General features: G+C 34.7%; 1 protein-coding gene across 3 annotated transcripts in view; it reads right to left on the reverse strand.

Moving 5' to 3' along the window:
* LRPPRC (leucine rich pentatricopeptide repeat containing) overlaps positions 1–22,838 on the reverse strand; it is a 90,692-nt gene that overhangs the window by 61,262 nt on the left and 6,592 nt on the right. Inside the window, exons 1-14 of one of the 3 annotated variants that reach the window (XM_021390611.1) lie at positions 20,784–20,851; positions 19,225–19,427; positions 15,474–15,596; positions 14,678–14,799; positions 14,529–14,587; positions 13,723–13,809; positions 13,132–13,258; positions 12,021–12,165; positions 11,132–11,274; positions 10,750–10,855; positions 10,560–10,667; positions 4,158–4,276; positions 3,466–3,559; positions 90–159 (exon numbers count right to left, since the gene is read on the reverse strand). In XM_021390611.1, coding sequence (XP_021246286.1) covers positions 90–159; positions 3,466–3,559; positions 4,158–4,276; positions 10,560–10,667; positions 10,750–10,855; positions 11,132–11,274; positions 12,021–12,165; positions 13,132–13,258; positions 13,723–13,809; positions 14,529–14,587; positions 14,678–14,799; positions 15,474–15,596; positions 19,225–19,427; positions 20,784–20,836 — 1,559 coding nt within the window. In that variant the 5' untranslated portion in view covers positions 20,837–20,851. Of the gene's footprint in view, positions 1–89; positions 160–3,465; positions 3,560–4,157; positions 4,277–10,559; positions 10,668–10,749; positions 10,856–11,131; positions 11,275–12,020; positions 12,166–13,131; positions 13,259–13,722; positions 13,810–14,528; positions 14,588–14,677; positions 14,800–15,473; positions 15,597–19,224; positions 19,428–20,765; positions 20,852–22,838 lie in introns of those variants that run through there. The other 2 variants (XM_021390612.1, XM_021390609.1) reach the window with 2 other exon arrangements.

Raw genomic sequence — 22,838 nt, forward strand, 5'->3', positions numbered from 1 at the left:
CAAAGACTGCACAGACTTGTGCTCAACAAGGCAACAGAGAGGGCACTTAGGCAGAGATAATAAAAGGGGTATTCATATAACAACCTTACCTTCTAAATCCCAAAAAGAGACCGTTTCTGAACTGACGAAAATCAACGGGAGGTGTGCTTGCTGAAGACACTGTAAATGAAAGCAGTATTTCTGAATGGTCATTCTGAAAAAGCCCTGAACTCCAACCCATCAGTTGGTCACGTAAAGGAGGGGTTAAAACTATTTTGTTAGCTTAGTAAACGCTGACCAAAAAAAAAAAATTTCAAATGCTATGGTTTTGGAAAAAGTCCTGGCTTTTATCAGCTCTCAGTATGCTTCCTTTCTAAAGAGTTTAAATATTCCAAGAGAAATTTTTTGGCTCTTAATTGCCTGTTGTGTCAGTAGCTAACATGTAAGTTTTTCATGCAAATTAGTAAGAGGAAAAAGCATTTTCGCTGCAGAAAACAAGACAGTGAAATCCCCTGTTCCAAAAAGCAAAATAAAAACCATATAACTCTAATCACCAAAACTGGAGGAATTAGTACTGGAAAGAAAAAGACACACCACAGGCACATGGTTTATTGAGTTGTTTTAGACAGAATACCTGACTTAAAATAGGCTTCACAATTTTTTTTTTAAAACCATGATACTTAATGTGTTTATGCCAGTGTAAATTGCTTGACAAGAAAGAAAAAGGAGTTTTATCAATCTAGTGCATTATCCACTGAATTAAGTTAGTTAAATGTAAGGGAAGAGAAAGAGGAAGAAAAATCTTCGAATAACACTGAGCTGTTAATATTAACATTCAGAATTGTTACAATATTGGATGTACACACAGGAAACTAAAATTATTTTAACAATAATTGACTTCTCAGGGTCATTTATGTCTACACACTCAACTTTACTCCTTTCCTTCCCTAGATATTCCAAATCATTCTACGTTTCTCTTCTACAACTGCTGTCTCTCATTCCAGCATTACGGTACAGAAGAGAAAAACAGCCATAGTATGCAAGCACTGTACAAAACCACCTGCACTCGCCTTCACTGCCACAATATCATTAAACCCTCTAAAAACCTGAACACACTGGGCCCCTTCAACAAGGGCTGCAATAAAAACACCAGCTCTTTGAGAACCTGAGAAATAAAATGCAGGAGCAACACACAAAAATACTCATTAGCCTAAGAGTGGGCATTCAGAAAATTAAGTTTTAAATGCTTAACTGTTTTAATTTTAAATTCTCAGGTGAAGTTGCTTTCAAGAAGCCCTCCACACAAACCCTCATCCAGTGAAACTTTTTCCTCATAAAAAGAGGAGCAGAAAAAGCATCTTGGTATGCTCAGCTGCTGCTGACAATCGGCAACCTGGTTTCCTTAGCAACAAACAAGTCTGAGAAAATCAAGGGGCTGACAATGAAGTGGAATGGAATGGCATGATAGAGGAGAAAAGCAGCTCTCATGTACGCTGCCTTATGCGCCCAGATTCTTCAGCTGATGTTTCATAGTTTTCATCTTGTCAGTAGGAGAAATCTATACATTATAAGGTAGGAGAAGCTGAATCAATACACGTAGATAGCAACCAGCACTCATACACAGCCTCTGCCTCCCCTGACTACACTGATGAGACAATTTTCAACTATTTTCAATACTGCATCTATTTTTCCCCCACTTTGTAGTACTGCAAAAGAAGCCAATTCAAAATACAGTCAGCTGTTTAATAACTTTGCCTTACCATTTTAATACGTGCTAATTAGGTTTACTAGCATCATTTCAACTTGGTAAACTAATACAGGAGTATCTTCCTTTAAAGCTCAAGTTCAAAAGAAATTTTGTGTGATGCCATGAATTATTAACAATAGTCTTTATAAAAAGAAATACCACTACAAAATTTCAAAATTTCAATTCAACACCCAGACAACAGCTAAGCAATACACTGTGTGAGAGCAATTTCATGACAATAAAACAAAATGCAGCCTACTATGTACCTGGATCATATATGGCTATCTTATATCAGGAACATAGATATTTGTGCCTTATAACACCTTAAAAAATTAACAATTTATTTAACCTACAGGGGTGGGTGCAGGGATAGGAAGGGAGTGGATACACTTTCTCACGTAGGCAAAAAAAAAAGCTCTATTTGACTCTCTAGAAGAAATTTTATTATATGCTCCTAATAAATAGCTACCTTTAAATAAAATTAAATAAAATTCAAAGCTGTTTCAAGAACTATACTTTTCATAGTTAATGTTTCTGTTGTACTAGTAACTAACAAAAGTAATGGCAAAGTGTAAGGTGAACCTTAGAAGATTCACTAATTGATTCAATTACAAGATTCAATTACAATTCATTACAAGAACAAATCATTGATTAACAGCTTTTTTTTTTTTTACTTTTACTCATTTAGATACTGATACAAAAAAAAATAAAACTGATTTGAGCTTTCATATGGACACACTTTTGAAGTTTCCATGTTAAATGCAGCTTCTTACTGTGATTTTTTTTAATCTAAAGATGAACACGGGGCTACTCTGTTTTACTACAAGTTTACAGTTAACATTATTTTTCAAGCCTCAATACAGCCTCCCAGGGTCACAGCATACAGTTCATATTTTCCTTTATTAGTTAAATAGAGAAGTCAGTGACAACTACAGCAGGAGTCTACTTAAGCTCTTCCCTCAGTCTTGTACAAAAATATTTGTTGTTTAAGAGATTTTTTTCTCCATCGGATTTAATACAAGATTAGAAGTTTTATTATGAATTCAGTATAATAGGCAAAAAACATGTTTTTAATTCTGAAGAGAAACATATATTACTATTTGACCAAGCAAATCATCCCATTGCATACTTTCAATCAATGAAATATATTAACCTTTGCAACCAGTGACTGTCAGAACAGTCTTTGGAGAGAACTCTTAAGTGATTAAGTCATGCTGTTACAACTCCATGACCTAATTACCCTGTCAAATTCATACACAACTTCCACTGGCAAACAAACCAGCAGAGCACCCTCAGGTTAACATCAATGCCATTCAGTTCTTTAAAGCTGGTTTGTTCATAAATTATTCTGTAGTAGTTCAAACGTGGTTAGACTACCATCCCATAGTAATTTATGACACAAACAGAAAACAAGACCAATTCCTGCGCCAAGTCTTAAACAGTTTTTGCGTAAGGCAAATTGCTTTAAGTGCTCTATAATTCTATCACAATCACAGCTTTGCTAAATATACATAATTTAATGTCATGGCCAGTTTCAATATTAAAAAACAATTTAACTATGATACGTTGTCCAGAATTAGAAGTTTCAAGAGTTTGACATCTTGTCACAGAGAACCTCATGTAATGAAAGCTTTGCTCAGATATCCCACATATCTTTATACCTTTAAATCCGTTAGCCTACGCACAATGTATCAGCACTACCACTGAGTATACAGTAACACACAACATGAAATACTTACATAGAGACAAAACATTTTTCAGTCTTCCATGTCCTGCTTCATGTCTAATTTGTGCTACAAAGAGTCCCTCAGTTTCAAAGAGGCAATTATTTTCCTGGAGAGAAAAAAAAAAAAGTATATACAGAGAAAACTTTCTGATACCTTCTATTTTTAAATGCTTCCTTCCTCAAAAACACTGGCATTCTTGTACTGGTATCTGTTGGTAACCTAGAAGGTGCTCTACAGATGTCTGCATGGCTAGCTAGATGAGTTGTTACTCAAAATTTATCCAGTATTTGTATCAAAATCAATTGGAAAAGAGTCAGCAACTGCAAGGAGTGGGAGAGGAACTCTTACATCTGAAATTCTGAATCAAGTAAAAAAAAAGCACTGGAAATAATTATAACTGGCATAGTCATACTTTTAATCCCCAGACAAAAAGAAAAGTAATTCATATATTTAGTCTCTGACTTCTAGAAACAGAAAGATAGTAAAACCCAAGGAAGATATTTAGGTTAGCTCTGAAACAGAGAAAGAAAAAAGCAGGGCAAACAGAGCAATAACCACTTCAAAAGTAATCTCAATATACTAAACAGGCTTGATCATGCAAGTTCACATTTAGAGCAGTACAGGTACGTAAACCTTTCACATTGGACATATAGAGAAACACATCATACAATAATCACCTTTATGAATTCTAAATGCAAACTCACCTTCATCTGGGCACAGGCAGTTTCGCTATCAGCAAAATTTTCAAAAACATAGTCTGTGTATGTTTCTGCATTGAGTTCCACCCCCAACTCATGCATCACTTTGAGGACCTCAAAGACACCTATCAAAAGAGAATAGGTAAAGCTAAGCATTGCAGAAAAAGAATACCTGGAGAAACATTTAAAAATAAATGTTGCATTTCAAAAACCAGACTTGCCTCCTCAATTTCCCTTCTTGAAAATGCCACACAAAATATTGCATTTTTATTTGAAGTGTTAATGAAGTTCTTAATTGTGAAACTTGAAATAGATTTACTAGACTTCCTGTTGCATGCTGCACTATCAAAACCAAGAAACTCTTTGTTAGCTAGCATAGAAAGTGCTTTGTTACTGCTCGTACAGAACGTTATTTTCTAACATAGTTAAAATGACTGTTACTATCATTTATATTTGTAAAACATATTTTAAAGATATGTACGCCTATACTATTAGGCATAAAAACAGATTTGAAATTTGGAGCAAAGAATCAAATGAATTTCAAGATAGAAGTACATTTACTGGCATGTAATACATTCTTAGCTTTGTTCCCAGAATCCAGTCCCACTTAGGAAGGCAAGATCCATTCCTATGTTTTTGTTTAAAGCTTTTAAAGATCTGTTTAAAGCAAGTTAATATTTTCATCAGCAAATGGGTTAACTACTGCCTGTATCAATGCATCAGCTTCAAACTGGAAATTTAGAAAAAGATTGGAGTCTCCAAAGCCCCGGTGAAGCTATGTTACAACTTCTACGTGATTCGGATCAATTCACACATGTATTACCACTGTAGATGTGCATTTGAAGACAGTGGAAATCAAATCTTAATAGAGCTTAACAATTAGAGCATAGAGTTTTAGAGTATATTTCATGCTCTTTAATTGTTCGCACTCTTCTGATGTGCAGAAACTTCTTGCAATAACCCTAGCTAGCAAACTCTGAACCTCTGTCAAAACCAATACAGGTATTATCATTTTTGCTGGTCTAAAAATGATTTGTCAGTTGCTGCAGGACACCAGTTCCAAACAGCATATGTTTTTTTCAACTTGCATTTCATACTTATTACTTTAAAAATGTAAAGTTTCCCAAAGTCCCTGTCTTTGCCCTGGAGTGCCACCTATGGAAAAGTGACACTTCCATGAATATTTTATGCAGTGCACTATGGTGCAAATAATCAAATGTGAATTCCCTTTGAGCACTTGCAAATACATGCAGGCAAGTCACACTAGATTAAAGTCGCATCATCTGTTCGAGTTTGCCTTAAACAAAACTCTGATTTTGGCCCGGAATATGTGAAAATAGGAATAAAGAATTAAATACAGCAAGTCTTTCCCGATACCTTTCAAATCTTGACAGCTACTTTCTATTTCACATTTTCACCTTCTCAGCAAACGTATTAAACCCCCTTCAGTTGAAACTATTTCAAAAATAATGAAGTTCCAATACGTATCATTAAGGCACTACTTTAAGTGTGAGAAGTAGCTATAGCAGTGAATAAAGTATGGTAAAACTCAGGAATTTTGAGTTCAAATTCTGTACCTCGACCAAAGCACTAAATAAAGTGGCTTGTTAAACAATCATTCCTGAGTAGTCATTTCTCACAAAAACGTTACCTGCTCAGGAGTTGTGCCAGGTCATGCAACAGCACATTTGTAGATTAGGACACGAGAAGAAGACCGGGATGAAAATTAAGGAGGAACATCAGCAAGTATACTGAAGTACTGCACATAGCCAAATTAAGGCCAAACTTAAAAATATATACATACTCATATATATATATATATATATATATATGAGTATGTATACACTCATATATATGAGTGCTGCCACTCACTTCTTCATTCCAACAATGCCTGATCTGGAGGTTTTTTTTGGAATAGAAAGTTAGTAAAAATAAAGATTCCACAGTTTTGTATTTATGTTATCATCATACGGCAACACAAAGTGATGAAACATTCCCACTTCTATCAAAATACTACATGAATATAGTTGATTTTTTTAGAAATCACTTGCACCTCATCACAGTATTAGAAAACACACTTATGATTTCTTTTTCCTCAGGTACCAAAGAATAGACTAAAATGAAGAAAGAAATGCAATTACATGTACTTAGAACACCAGTCTCTGATTTGAGAATGAAGCCCCACAGTAGTTGTGTGTTCAGTTAGGAATTACATACGTGTATGGCTATGCTAATATATTCTGTACATTACTGAACATACAAAAAATAAAAAATGAAATACTATTTTAATATTTTTCTTTTCCAATCAGTGACCCCACACCCTAATAGACCGTATTACGTACCTCGCTTTGGAGAATACTGATCTAGAAGATCAGGTGCGACTACAAACCACACTGAACAATACAAAAAAAATGCAACAATCGAACAGTCTCCGATCAGACTTTGTGAATTACTATGAGTTCATTATTCTTCTGCCAAAGATTAGTCTCTGTGGACCATACAACAGTTCATTCAAAAAGTCTGCATCTGATATACCTTATTTAAAAATATTTATTGTAGACTCGTCTACACTCTGAAATTATCCAGAATACTCTGCACTGATATTCTTCTGCATTTGGGGGAAAAAAATAAATCAAGAGAGTAACCCACAAAGTTTTACAATTTTTATTTACCGCAAATAACACTCAAAACTTTGCCAGAGTCCTTTCTTCCTACATGCACAATAGTTCCTCGAACCCATAAGACCTCACAATAAATCTCTCCAGCCACTACCCTGCTTGATCAAGATGTTTTTGAGACCTCACACTGCAAGAGCTGAACACCAAAAATCAAATACCTAAGTTGTAAGAGGATAGTTGTAGGGAACAAAACACAGCCTAACTTCTGTTCTCCTTTTTAATCGGTACTGGAAACATTTCTGGAACACCCCAGTAGAGATAAGAAAGCACCTTTCCATGTTCAAATAACTATATCCAAACACAAAAGACATCAATTATAAGATGGCAGTAATATCTCCATGATAGAGCAGAACAACTTGCTACTTCTCAAAGACTGTGAAGTGAGGGGCTCATATTTCAGTCTACATTCCTCAAGTTTCTTACAAGTGTTCCTCCTTCCTAACATGGTCCCACCAGAACAGGGGAATTTCTAAGGCACGTAAGAACAGTACCACATGGGAAAAGGCAGCAAAATTGGGCTTAAAGTAATTATCCAAACAAATAAACTTGAAGAATGATGATGTGTTCAGGAAAAAAGTCATAATATGCAGCATACTTCTGCCATGCTGTTAATCCGAGATGCACTGAGAATTTTGTAGCTGGAGAGATCTGTCTACAAAACACTACCTCAAGAATCACTTGGGGAAACCACTACTCATTCCTCTGTGTGGACTCACACTTATTCCCCTTTTCATCAAACCTTTCTATCCTTGAGGCAGAGTAAAAATTGAATTATCGTTCACAAGCCATGCTCTGTGTATAACCAGAACAGTTTAATAGAAAATTAAAGTACTGACTTAAAAAAAACAAAACTATCTTTAGAAACAACTAAAGTGATTCCATAAAAATGAAGGAGTGGAACAATATGTTCAGTTATTAGCCAAGTCAAACATTTCTGCTTAATTTAAATAGGCTTTTCTGCTTATATACAAGATGAACCTCAATGCCAATAACATTTTCAGATCTACTGATATAGCTCTTTTAAACCCCTTTAAATATTTTCAATCCTAAGCCTAACATTATTTATTTAGATAAACACGACAGAAGTTAGCAATTAGCAACTTACACAAAAGATGCACCCTAAAGCAAGCATATCTCATCCGAAACTATCTGCCTGTGTAAAATGACTCTAAAGTGTTGGCTGCTAGCTCAGACTAGTTAAGTTTTCTAAGGTATATTTAAACAAATGCCCTATTTAGCTTTATTCCTCTTAGCCACTATTTCACTCTTATTTCTTTTGGCTTCAATTCCATAACACAGAAGTTAGGGAATCTTCTTTGATAACCCGTGTCAGCTTTTGTTATAATAAACATTAGATAAATGTGCAATTAAATGTTACTACTAGTTATATAATTGCTTGGGTCAGACTACATGTACTGATTCAGGCATTTGTACCATGAAGTTCTAGACAAGTTGTTGCTCATATTCTGTGTTCTTTAATGATTTAGACCACTGTCTTTCTACTTCCTGTCAGATTTTTAGGATGCGTTTTTTCCCCCTCCCAAGAAATTATTTTCCATTTTCAAAAACTTACCCATACAGAGACTCAAACTTATACATATTAGGCCAGGTACTACTACTTTGTAGAGAAAGGAATTATTACTTCCTTTTTAGTACGAGATGCGATACCATGTCTGTATCTTTGTTTGCACAGTCCTGTTACTTTTTTTTTGCTACTAGAAAGCACCATTCTGCTCATTTGTCTGACATCACCTCCAGGTTCTCACTGAAGCATTATTGTTTGCTTTGTAATCTCTATGAAAATTTCAGGGTGCTATCCCCCCACCCTTATTTACTTTCCCTTAACCGTATCAGTTATATTTTGAGGTAGTGGTTCTCATTTATTCTTCTATTTTTTTTAATTACTATTAAATTTCAAAAATCAGTGTGAGCTTGCACAAGGGAAGACGATTTATTTCACTGTAGCAAGTATAATTCCACTGATTCCTCACTGCAGAAAAAAATGTTTAGATACCTTCTCACATACTTCAAGAATTGCAACATCACTGTAGGTATGTATAGAGTAGTAGCTTTCATGCCTGATAGTTCAAACTCAGACACTAAGTATGAGGTTGCAAAAATCTGCTTGTACATCCATGATGTTATTATACAGTCATACAAAAGTATATACCTCCAAACTCTTTGCAGATAGAAAGGCTTTCTAGAATACATTAAAGAAAGTGAGAGTTAGGGTATAATATCTGTTCTCCAACCATTTTTCTCTTAATTTGCTCACATGACTATCAGTACGAACTCCTAGCCAAAGCGCAATTGACTTCTACAGTAGGAGTCAAAAATAAAGGAAACCTCTGAACTTGCAGAAACCAAAAGCAATCTGAAGCTGGAGTTTCTCTGAACACAATGATACAGCTTCAGCTTTGGGAGCTTTGTTTGAATCTAACACTTTCAGCATCTCCTCTATTTTCCTAAGTGAAGTGAAATCTTCTTTGTAGCAATAGCCAGCCTTTTTCGTTCAGTAGGCATCACCTACATATACAGAACTATGACAAAATATCATCTTGCTTATCTTTGGCAACATTGTGCTCCCAATTAAAACACAAAGGACCAAACTAAACCACCGACAGACTTAAAATATCACTGAACTTTCAAGCACTTGAAACCAGGAATAAGTTAAACTCGGGAAGTTGTCTAGCACATCAGAACCCAAGGAGTTAATAAAAACCTGAATATTGTTTTCACAAAGGCTTTTTGAAAGAGACTTGAGACATTTTTATAGCCAGAAACAATTAGGGAATACTTGTTTCAGCATTTCTTCCAAACTGGAATGTGACTGTATATTTAAGATAAAATTGCGATATGAAGAGTCTGCTAAAAGCACTTTTTTTTTGTTTGTGCATTTTGTTTGTCACCCAGTGTCACACTAACAACTCTGCATCTCATTCTAAAGCACATTATACTGTGAGATAAGATGAAAAAGACAGTTTTTTGTTTCCCCAAGGGGGAAGTACTTCTGTTAAAAGCATCTTTTTACAATACCATTCTTTCTGAATTACCAATAACGCAAACCAAAGAATTAGATACTGTACTCTAAAATTTAATATTTGTTCAATTCTTATTCATATCCTGTAGACATCCCCATGTGTAACAGGGGAAAGTATGCTAAATGCTTAAATCTACTTAAGAATCCTGAAGATTGAGCATTTCTGTCCTTCAATCAGCATGCTGTCAGGTCAGGCTCACACATTCAGTGATGTAAGTTCTCCTGCAGTTTTTATTATTGTAACTAAACTCACATGTGGCTTATCAAGTAGATAATAAGAAGTCATTTTTAAAAAATGAATTGGATTTGCAGTCCAAGAGAGCTATTATAACATAACCTTACTTGTAAATGCTCTCTCAGATTTCAGTTTCTTCAAAAGTAAGCTCTTGAAAGTAATGAGGAGCAAGAAGAACCACTGGAAGGTAGAAAGAATGTAAAGAGTTAAAAAGAAACTCTTCCACACATCTTCCTATGCAAAGGTAAGCTACGTAAATTTGTAAAACTGTATCATGATTAACAAAGAAAGGTGAGTTTTAAAAAACCTTTCTGAAGGAAAAATGTTTGCCACAAATTAAGAGATGCAGCAAGGTCTTCACTCACTTTCAAAAGCCCGGTAAATCTTCAGGTGGTGCTTTAGCAAAGGTTTGTGCCTTAGGTATACAATAAAGTAAGAGGAGCGCATACACTAACCTTTAAGATTCTTCTCTTTCTGGAACCCAACTAGCAGTGGCCAGGAATAGTGAGGTCTGACTGGCAAGCCTTCCTCCTTCATGGTCTTCATCACTTCAAGAGCCAGGTCTAAAAATATTCGCAAGATAATTAAGCAGTGACGAAGTACTTTAAAAAAAAAAAGCACATGTAAAATAAATAAGGAGAATACCTGATCTGTTGGTCTCCAAAGCACAACGCAAAATAAATATCAATGGTGCTGAGTGCATTTTTGCTTCTTTTAACTCATTACAAAACTGCTTCAGCTTGCTCATAGGCTGTAAAGAATTTCAAGAATTAAAAAATTTAGAAAAATTGAAAAATGTATAAGAACAGCGAAGTCTTCTAATGTTAAGGAAGTGGATACTACAAATGCCAAGCATGCCCCTCTTGTGAATTTCAACATTTTGTGTAAATGGGCACAATATACTAGAACATCTGATTCTTTAAGAGCAGGTAAAAAATCTACTATTTTCCATCTCTACAGTTAAATTAAACTAAATAAATATGCTGTTTTAAGTGCATTATGAAAAAAGGTTTATTATTCTGCATACCATATTTCTATTGACACAGTGCTGCAAGAAGAAGCTACCCTGGTCCACATTTTCACGTGATAAATGATTGTAAGACTTTAAAATATGGAAACTTATGTCTTCGAAGCCATGAGTTATCAGATTCAAACACAGGTTCATCATATCTAGCAATTGAAAAACAGAAAACAATAAAAAACCAATACAATTAAAATAACACATGTACCTATTTTCACATTAAAATACTAGAAGTAGAGAAACCTAGGAAGGGAAGCATCTTGCATGTATCATTGACACACATTTTAATGATTAACCAACTAAATTTGAGACTACTCCTTACAGGATTATTTGTATTATCATGAAATTCACTTGTCCCACTAAACAGATGATACCAAAAACAAGCAAAGCATCACCACTGTAACACAATAGGATACTAGGTAAGAGAAATAAAATAAAAAAGGCATAAAGTGTAATTAACAGTTATCAACCAAATTACACATACTGGGATCCAAAACAACTTCAACTGTAGATAAAGAAAACTGAAGTCAGTGTTTATTTTCTCCCTTTTTATGATATTCACAAAGAGCTGTCACAGCATGAGTTACAGTAGCGTTGTTTGCAAAAAAGGACTCAGCGCTTAATGCTTTCCTACAAAGTCGTAATGAATTTTACAAGTTAAAAAAACATGATATTTACTTTTTGTATCTGAAATATTAGAATTGGTTTACATTATACATTCAAAAAAATGTTGTTAGAAGTAGCATAAATGAATCCACAAACTAATGGCAAGAACACTGTTTTCCGTGTATACCCAAAATCACAAAATAACCTACTTTTCCTGATACTACTTATTGCTGCAAAAAAGCTACTCCATCCTGAGTAGCTAAATACTGCTGAGTAACTAAGGACATACCTGGAATTAACTCCTTTTCAAATCTTATGCGTTCTTTAATATCTTCTATGTACTGAGGATATCCAGCTTTGGCGAGGCTAAAAATCACCTGCATCAAAACTCTATCCATAAGGTACCCTTCAGTTTTCTCAACCTCTTCTAGAGTCTGGATAAAAGAAAAAAATGAATTTTAACAGAGTCCATACTGACTTGAAAAAGAATATATTAAAAGATTAATATTTACAAAAATCTGTTGGTGAGTTTTTGTTTTGTTTGTTTTTAAATAAACACGGGTTTAAGTACACAAAAGGCAGCAAATACTAAAGTTCTAGAGAATCAAATATGTTTACAGTGTAAAAAGGGACAGGCAAAAGGGATATCAAATACTTTTTCTCCAGTATCTAATGATATATTAAAACACCAGATGTATTCCCATCATGAGATGGCTTTCTAAAGCAATCACTATGAAAAGGGGAGAATAATTAATCAATGTTTTGTTGCTGCATGGCTGATGAATATTTGTTTAATTTGGAAGTAATGTTTCCTATTTCTTCCCTGATTTGTTCCTCTCCTGCCAGTACTAATTATTAAAATTAAAATCAATTTTCTTGTCTCCTTCCTTTCCAAATATTTCCTTGATTTGAAAATTAAAAAAGGTGAGAGAATACTTCAAACAGTCAACTACACAAAGGGCTGCAAAAAAGTATTATCTTATTCAGACTTTGTGAATACTTAAGATGCAGATATGAACTCTCCTAAAAAAAAAAATTAGTTTTACTGGAAGGATTCTATGCCTTGAATGGGAACAGGATCATCAAGGTTTATTTATATCACATTCAAGAGTCAGATGTTTTAAGAACTGTGAATTATTAAATCACCCACTGGTAAGCATTATTCACCACATCTTCTCATAGCATAAAAAGCAACTATCAATAGACAAATATTTTTCATGAAGTAGAAGACTGCTTTCAGTCAACCGGCTATTCAGATGCAAAAAAAATAAAAACCATTTATGCTACAAAGAAAGAAGTTATAAAATTCACTATTATTCCTCCTGTATATATATAAAGCATTGTAAAGTTATACAGAACAGAAGATCAAACAAATTTCTTTAAACTCAAACTTGCAATACCTTCTTGATGCTACCAACATCACCCCTTTCAGCATAGACATTCAGTAGCGATAAATAGGTGTCTGGGCCTGGCTCAATACCGGCCACCCTCATCACGGAAAGGATATTTTCTGCACTCTTGATGTCTCTAAAGAAATTGAAAAGAAAGACCCTCAGTGGCTTTAATCATAATACTACTTACTGTCACTTCCGCATTCCCTCATTAAGTTATTAATTATTGGAAACAAAGGCTGCAACAAGCACAAAGAAACCTATTTTAACTAAAACTCTAAGAGGTCAAAGTGCAAATCTTTTTATTTTTCTATTACTTTTAATTTTTTTTTTAACTTAGACAATTGAAAGAGTTCAAAAGTTTAAATGCAGCCAATTTGCAAACAGTACACAAGAACAGTAATTTGTTTTGAAATGCAACATTTTCAGACAAGAAATAGACCTGCTACCTTTGCAAAATAAGCCTTGCTTGCTTCAAAAATGTATCAAAAGATGATCTTTTACATTATGCAAAACCATTACGCTATTTTGTGGCATGTATGTTTTCTGTACAATATCACTTTATGTAAAAGTGAAGAAGTATTAACAAATAACCATTACCCTGATCTTGCGTGACCTTTCACAAGGCTACTGAATACCGCTTCAGTGATTGGGAGATCTTTGCTCTTCATAAACCCAAGAATCTTACTGCAAAAAACAAGACAGCAAGTAGTCGGCTTTTCTGTTTTTGCTTTGAAAAGAAACTACTGAGCTATTACTGTGCTGCTGGACAAGTACTATATGATCAAAAAAGAACAAACACTGAGCAATTATATTTTAGGATGCTACATAATATGATCATAATTCAGTCATTTTCCTTTCTTCACATGAAATGTATTTGCCACTTTGAAATACGCATAGGCACAAGGGTGGGGCTGGGTTTTTCTTACTATCTTCCTTTTCTTTTCTTTTCCTTGCCTAGCAATCATACTGCTGCAACTTAAAAGTTAATGCAACAAGAGTTAGACAGACATGAAATAAGCCCTGTGTAACAAAAGAAGAATTACTACTATTCCCTCCTTCTCCCATTTAGTTCTCAAACGCAGCCATTTTCTTACACAGGCAGTAAGCATTCACGCCTCGTACTTTTTCACACCTGCTATAGAAACGACAAAACAAGTTATTTTCTGAACAACGTAAATACAATTTGATTCGAACACAGGTGTATCACACATTTTTATTTTGTTTGCGTAGGCTCCAGCTGTCTCTAAAAAATTGCTTTTCAGTGCTTGAATAAATTATACTTAATACTCTTTGCTTTGCTCAATTTATAAGAATTACACTGAAATGAGTTTTAACTTTAACAGTGGAGAATATGATAAACAGATTTCTTAGAAACTCTTTTCAACGTAAATGCAAAAGAATACCTCGCTCCTTCAATGTCACCCTCATTGCAATAGGCAGCAATCAACCTTTGGTATGTAACCTACAAAAAACGAGAAGGGGAAGTTAACAATTTCTATCCAATAAATGGATATCATTATTGAGGAAAGAAATACTGTTGAAGAATACCTACCCTATTGGGCTGCACGTTAGCTTCCTCCATTCTGGCCAAGAACTCCGTCGGAGAAAATTTATGCTCATTTTGAAGGTAGACTTTAAGTAAAGCATTATAGTGGCTCGTATCATAGACAGCACCTAAGGAAATATTTCAACCACAGTATTAATGTATGCTCCCTCCCTAAAGTCAGCATGATTTTACAGTTTTCTTAGGTAATTTCTCATCAACTTTATAAAGATTATCCATAATAATCAGGCTGCTTCCTGTTATTCACCTTTGCGGTAACGTCTGTTTAACAGCATATATTTGTTCACAAAAGCCCAAAACATAACAATAGCACAAATACATTGCTGCTGATGTGCAAGCTATTCCACAGCCTCTACAGGTTTATTTATTTTACACGTTTAGCAGTATTACTGTCAAAAACCAGTAAATCTATGCATACAGAGATAAAGGTATAACTTTAAAAATCATCTGACAAAATAGCTGGCAGCACTAGGAATACTCAGTCCAGCAAATAAACCACTGTAACATCTAAAAGAGAATACAATACATTCTTATAATAATAAAAAAACAAGTTCAAGCACCAGAAAAAGAAATCTTAGATTCTTTAACACCCCTAGATGTCACTATAACTCCCAGAATAGGGAATAAGACTCACACCTGAATAGTAAAACCTACTGCTTATTTGCTAATGAGTTTTAGTCACTGTAACCTAACATTTAAACACTATTAAAATGCAGCCGCTTTTTCATTGCAAAGAAATCAACAGAAGCTACTCCAGCAGGAGGGACTAACAAAATCGACCTACCCAGCTCTTTCATCTTGTCCCATATCATATGGGCTAGTTCCGTTCTTTCAGATGACAACACCTCCGGTAATAGAGCACCACAGCTTCGCAACAACAGCAAGGTCTGGTTACTCCCTGGACACCCTACAGTAAAAAAATACCATTAATAAGGTCTAATTAGAGTAATCCAGAAATAGTCACTCAAATAAATAAACGCACACACAGAAGCAGTCATGCCTCAACTCTGTCAGATGTAAAAGCTGCTGGGAATTATAACTTTAAGCTCTACTCTTCGAGAACTCATTTGAAAGATAACATTGAAGCAACTTTTAAATGCATTTATAGAATATTATTGACTAAATGGAGGATTTTAAGGTAACATGTCCGCATATCACACACATTTCTGAAGAGCTAAGCACTCATCCTTCTACATAATGTTTCAAAAAAATATTCATTTTTGAAAATCATTTTATAGTTCTGGGTAAGGAAGGTGGTTTCAGTTTCTCAGTAGAAGAGTTCGCACACCTGATAAATTACAGTGCCACTCTCTTCAAAAGTACCAAACTGTGACTTGCATGTAGATTAATGCACATCTTACCAAGTTCTACAACTGAGTATGTCTTGTCAGGACCTAACACAAAGTAGCATAAAGATCACAAGACACCATCTAAACTCATCCACCTGACACAGGGTTTTGTATATTTCACTGGTGCCAACCTAAACTTGTAAACAAACTTTCATCTTGCTTAGAAAAGAAAAACACCTATAACTCAGCTTGCTTTCTCTTTTAATTAAACTCTTCTTTTGTTGCTATGCTGTTGCTGAAACTACTCCAGTTTTTACTGCGACAGTGAGATGACTGGAGTTTAGAGCTGAAAAGAGAGGCTGCTGCCAAGCAGTAACAATTGTATATTGGAATGCTTTTTTGAGCACTAATATTAGACAAACCACCACTAGGAATGCCAGTAGGAAACGCAGACGGAAAACACCTTTGTATTTAAGTAGTACACGGCCATATATTTCTTCATCAATAATTATAAATCCAAACTTAGAAAAAAGATATTGATCTATGGAAATATTTAAGCACTTTGTATATAGTACAATATAATACAGCAGAATCTTTACTAATTAACACACTTACTGAATGGGATAACCAAATGGTTACGCAATGACACAATTATGCACTGCAGATCAATGACAAAACATGCCACTTTTTACAATAAGGAGGTCTGCTGAACAGAAGTTAAAAAAAAGCAACACAAAATACTAAACTCGGGTGGCACAGTACTTCATAATTCCACTCCAAGATCCATGGATTATTTCATCCTAACAAGGACATAACTTCCAAACATATTTCTGAAATTGCAAAATAGTTCATAACAATTCCTTACTATTTCAGAACTGGTATTCAGAAACAAAGATCTAATCTTCCATTTCCATTAGCATCCATTTACACTTCTGTCCATGCTCAACATAAAACAAATGTGATCATTTACATCTGCAGAATAACAAAGGAAACTGTGAAAATGCTCATATTCTCTAACTTCTGCACTCAACCACAGGAATGTCAAAAATCTAACCATAAACGCAGCTCTTTCTAGGACTTGACTTTTACTCCTGAGGTAAAGAATGGTAGAGCTGAAGTATCCTTCACAGGTTATCCAGTAAACTGGAGATAAAATTTTTTGTGAAACCAGCAAGTTCTAGTAAGAAGGACAGTTCCCTTATAAAGCAGCATACTGCAGAAATAAAATACAATTTTACAAAAAACAGAGCAAAAAAATATTATTTAACCCTTTCCAATCACAAAGAAAGGTGAGGTGTACTTTATCAGCAGTATTCTCACCTAACAAGGAAACAGTGTTCACACAGGAGTATGTCTGCAAAAAAAACCTGTAAGTTTAAAAAAAGTTCATTGAAGTTTTCTATCCCAAACAGAAAGAGACTCGAGTGGTTCCAATTTCCAAAATGACTTGAAGTCAACAATTCCATAGTGCTTTGTTAATGACTTCCAAATTTAATGCCAAAACATGCAACTGGCATACAGCGCAGTAAAAAGGCAGGAATGCTGCCAGTAAAGACATCTCCAACTGCTGCTTATCACTCTAACTGCAGTTTTGAATCATACAGAGCTTCTACAGCTTCTCTGTTTCTACCGAGTAGAAACAGCTATACAGCTATAAAACAATGGTAAAAAAACCCTCAAGAGCACAAAGCTATCCACAGTCTAGAATTATAACTTCTGATACAGAAAACAACCGACAGAAGTGCAATGCTACAACACTACTGTCAACTAGGTTCCGAGAGACCTATCTACAGCAAAAACATTATTCAGAGTAAGCTCATCTGGGAAGAAACACACTAAGAAGAGGTGGGAAAGATGAAAATGAGAAAGAAATAGAAATAGGTAAAACGTTGAGAGAGGGCAGGTGTAAATTGCAAATGAGGATTTGAACTTTTGAAGACATCATGGACTCGTGAGAAATAAATCATATTTGATTAACTTTTAAATCAGTGCCTAACAGTCAGTTAGTGTAATAAAAGCATCAAGATGCCTCCACTGTCATGATCCTGGTGTTTTATATATACTTTATGCTATTAACTAAATACTTGAAAATCAAAAGAAACAGGAAAAAAAATCAGCACTATGACTGCAGAAAGGTGTGGGACAAGATATCCACATCAAGCATCTTGTTTGGGTATTTTCTATGTTGTTATAGTCTTCCATTCCTAATTACAAACACAAGCAACTCCTCTTCAGAAATAAGAAGTAATATTTATATTTGCTATATTTGTTTTCAATGTTTTTTTTTTTAAAAAATTGACTAACTTTTTCAAATAAAGATATTAGGTTGAATTAAAAGAAATGATAAATTCAGCCTTTAGAAATGTTTTAAGCTTGTTGCTTTTCTGAATCCCAAGACCCACCACTGATTTAAAATATACTTAAATAACTGAAACACAGTGAGCAATTTATCTCTTTGCTAACATGACGCCCTAAAAACCATCTAAACACTTAAAGATCATTAAGAATTCTGATCTGCATACAAGTCTAGAGGTATAAAATCCTTTTCAATCCACACAGATAAAAGTAAAGTAAAAAAAAGGAAAAAAAGAAAAAGCAGTCAGCATCAGAAAGGGTATCACAAGCAGAAAGACAAAACTGAAGAAGTTCACCAGAAAGAGGGAATGAATTGAAGACTCAGCATTTAAGCAGCGAGCTACAAAACTTTTAAGACCACTATCCAAGATTATGAGCCAGTAACTGTCCAGGGTAATACATGGCAAAGTTTAAAATGAAAACAAAACAATGCACGTTGTCTGCACATCTCCCTGTACCGTTTCGTTTTCAAACAAATGATCTCTCAAGGACAGCATGGTTTATTGCAGATGTTTTAAAAATATACTGTATAAAGAACGCAGAGGTCATCGCTGTTCAGAGTTCACAATACAGTTGCATTAGTAAGGTGTAACATTACTAGATAAAAATTTGTAACAAGCAGAGTAATATGTTAACATTTCTTAAAAGTACACTGAAATTTTACAACAGTAAAAATTCCCAAAGACAAAAACTCTTGAAAAGCTAATGTGTACATTCAAAGCAGAGTAACACCTCTAAAACATTCCAAGTCTGTTCATCAATACATGCAGTAGGTTAAACGATATCCAGAAGAAAAAATATAAATTAGAACTCTTCCAGTAATTTCCTTGGTTTGATAAATTGTTATATTGCACCATAGCTTTAATTTTGTTGTAATGGGAAGCGGCTTACCCTCTCTGCATGTTTCCTGGAAGACTTTTAGTAGAAGGGTTTTAGGGATACGGCCAGTTTTTCTGACAGAGGTATCCAGTTTATTTAATGCCCAGTCAAATTGCCATGCACGTCTGCTTTGCATTTCTGAAATTGGCTCTTCTTTAATACTTCCTTCCTGTTGAGGTACAACTGTAAGGAACCTTGCTTGGTGAACGACATTTCTGCTTAAATAAAAATAAAGGGGAAAAAAAAAGAAAATAGAAATTACACTTCTGAGAGTTAATTTGCAACTACAGTAGTCAGTGAACGTCAAGAAGATAACACTCTTCATTTCTTGCTGATGAACAGTTTCTCAAAAACATTTCATATTAATGTAAACGGACAAATGCAGGTGACTATTTCAATGCACACTGTAAGCCTTCCTACCTAAAACAATACAGCAACCCATATTTTCTCAAGGTGTTGATTATTAATCTGAGATCTTCAACTGGATCCTGGTCTAGGGAGCCTGCTTTGGCAGGGGGGTTGGACTAGATGATCTCTAGAGGTCCCTTCCAGCCCCTATAATTCTGTGATTCTGTAATCCAACTCGTGTTAAGTGGTTCAAGTACTATTCCTATACAAAAACAAAATATTAAAAATCATCCAAGCGCTATAAAAATCTACTGTCCCATTATGGGATCTCCCAGTTGCTTTCACATGCTTTTGAAAAACTACTTCAAGAACAGTCACAAACACCTCTTCCAGAGCACAGCGAATCAAGGTAACAAATCATATATTTCTTTTCAAATAGAAGACACGAGAACTAATGCGGTACCAGTGTATTAGACAACAGTATGCCAAACAGCTTCAAGAACAATGGCAAAGTTCCCCACCCTGCAGAACTCACAGTAATGAATGTGAAGCTGTCATCCTGCAACACAAACCAAAGAAACACCAGATTTGTTTCAGCATTTATTTTTTCAAAATAAAGTATGACAACTGTAAGTAATATAACCAAGATGTACTTTCACTTCTAGCAAAACAAGAAAAGCTCACCATTTATTTAATTTCTTTTAAAAGAACAAGGTTATCTACATGATAATAAGAAACTGGCATCTGCGCCGTGCTAGAACTATGACTAGCCTATAGAGGGCAAACTGTTGTTACACCTGAGCACTTTTGGAAATTTTCTTATAAACCTATCGTCCTCCAGAATCAAGGCAAAGCAAGTAACACTTTCTGGATGTCAAAAAGAAGATTCAGCAGCTTCTGAAATTGCCCTCCTTCGTCTCTGCCTCTTGAGCCAAGCTCTTCACTCAATTTCTGTAACGGCTCTAGACTACTTTAGAACCACTTAGAACCTAAGTTCTGGAAGTATAATCTTTTAAATAAAACAGGCTCATAATGAAGATCATCACTGCTCTTCAGATTTAACTTTTTCAAGCAGGTAAATTTTACATGGCCAAATCTGTGACTTTCCTCCTGAATAATTCCCAGAGGCCAGCAAATTATATGGGAAAGATCAAGCAAGAAAGAAGTGGAGAAGAGAAACAAGCCTGCCAGAAAGGAGAGTCCACCTTCAGTCTGAATTCTACCTCCTCTGGATGCAAATCCACACTACTTCTCTTGGGCTGGCTCTTGTGTTCATCAGATCCCTGCGAGCCAGTTCAGCTCACTAAACTGGCACCACGCATGTAGCGTTCCGGCAAGTTCTGGAAACTGATCGTGATGTCCAGAACTCACCAGAATAAACCAGAAAGGAAAAAAAAGGAATGGATTAGGACTACGTGGCTAAATCAGAGCAATTCTTTAGAAAAAGAAGGAAGTGAAACATGGCTTGCGGTGGATAAGTGGCTTGTCATATTAGCAAACTACTAACAATGTCATCTCATTAAAAACTGGTATTTCCCAGGGCATCATTTCTACTTTCTTCCTCTTGTTCTACCGTATCACTTAACTACAGACAGGGTACTTGCCCTAAACCAGAAATCACTCAACTAATTAGATTAAAATTCAGTAAGTCAAGGTAAGAATAACAGAAAGACACAAAATCTTCAGTCCTTTCAGGTGTAATAACCGAAAGAGATGGTTCTAACGTACATTCTTTAGTAACATAAATAACGACATAAAGGTACAAGCTATCTACTTGAAAACTATAAGAATGAAACTAATGATTGAAGTTCTTGATCTACTTTTCATAAGATAAACTGAACCATCCCATTATATACCTATTAAAAGAGCTACCTGAAAGCTTTTCAGAATACTTCAATTCAGGTTAGAAAAAATTATTTGGAAGCAACATAGGACTCAGTGTCTTTATCATACAGAAATTTATACTTTGATTTCCATTAGCAATTGAAGCACATCCAGGCAAAAATTCCATTTTTTCTGCTTAAAATTGAAGCATCTTTTTCTATAAAAATCTACTATCATTATATATTATAGTAAATTGTCGAATCAAATCTTTTGCCACATAGCACACTTGTAACCATAAACTGGTATCTACATTTCTCAGTTTATGTATATACACTGTATTTCGAAATGGGCATTTTATTTAGTTCTTCCCCCCTCACTGGTTTTGAATTTGGGTTTTTTTCCAATACAAATTGCCTAAGAATAAAAAACTGAGGAGAAAATTACAAAATCTGAAACGCCAAGAGTCCTCTATTCTAAAGACAAAGGATTGAACAAAGCAGAAAAGACATTTCTCAAAAATGCAAAAGTTCAGAAAACGATGGGAACCAATATCAGGTTTGATTTGAAGTAATTAAGTGAATACAATACAAGAAAATTGAGACTAATGGCACAACCTCCAAGTCAAACAGAGAAAGAAGCTAATGTAAATAAAGCAGTTATCCATGTATCAGGAATCTTTAATAACCTTCTGCTATTCTTCTACAATTTTTAGAAGTGGAAAAAGAACATATGCTTAAGCAGAGAAGGAAAAAACCCACACAAACCAAAAAAGCAAGGATAAAAATAAAGGTCAAGTTAAATATTTAAGTTACAGAGTCACATAATAAAGCAGAAAGAAAGGCTGCTGAATACATGAACACATGATTTTGGAAAATACATCTTAACATAAAGAAAAATTACAATTCACTATTTAGCTTTCAAAAAATGTTAAATATGACCATACTCTGCCAGTTTTAACCATTTTACCATGACTGAATAAGTAAATTTTAATAACGAGATAGGTGAGGAGCACAAGAAGACTTGTCCAAGTAGTTTTTAGAAGCATTAACTACACTCAAGATATTTTACTGGCCCTTACTGAACTTCTCTCCAGTCCTTTGGAATTACCTTCAAAAATTCATGGAAGATAAGTAATGGCAAAAACTAAAGCACAATTAATAAATATAAAAGAAACCGACGTACAGGCTTCAGGTTATTTGACTCTCACATAACTAAAACAAGGAGATATCACATAGTTTTCACTTGAAAAAATAAGGGTGCTGTAGCTGCTCTTTAATTGTGTTGATTTCTTTCTTAACGTAGCAATCAAAGTCTGTTGCAAAATTGAGAATACATTTTACAAAATTCTAAAATACAGTACACTCTTAATCCACCTGGAAATGTACCATTAAAAAGTTCCATTAACAATTTGAATAACACAAGAGATAGCAAGCATATTAAACTTGTAGATGACA

This window comes from Numida meleagris, chromosome 3, assembly GCF_002078875.1.
Source record: "Numida meleagris isolate 19003 breed g44 Domestic line chromosome 3, NumMel1.0, whole genome shotgun sequence".
NCBI classification, from domain to species: Eukaryota; Metazoa; Chordata; class Aves; order Galliformes; family Numididae; genus Numida; species Numida meleagris.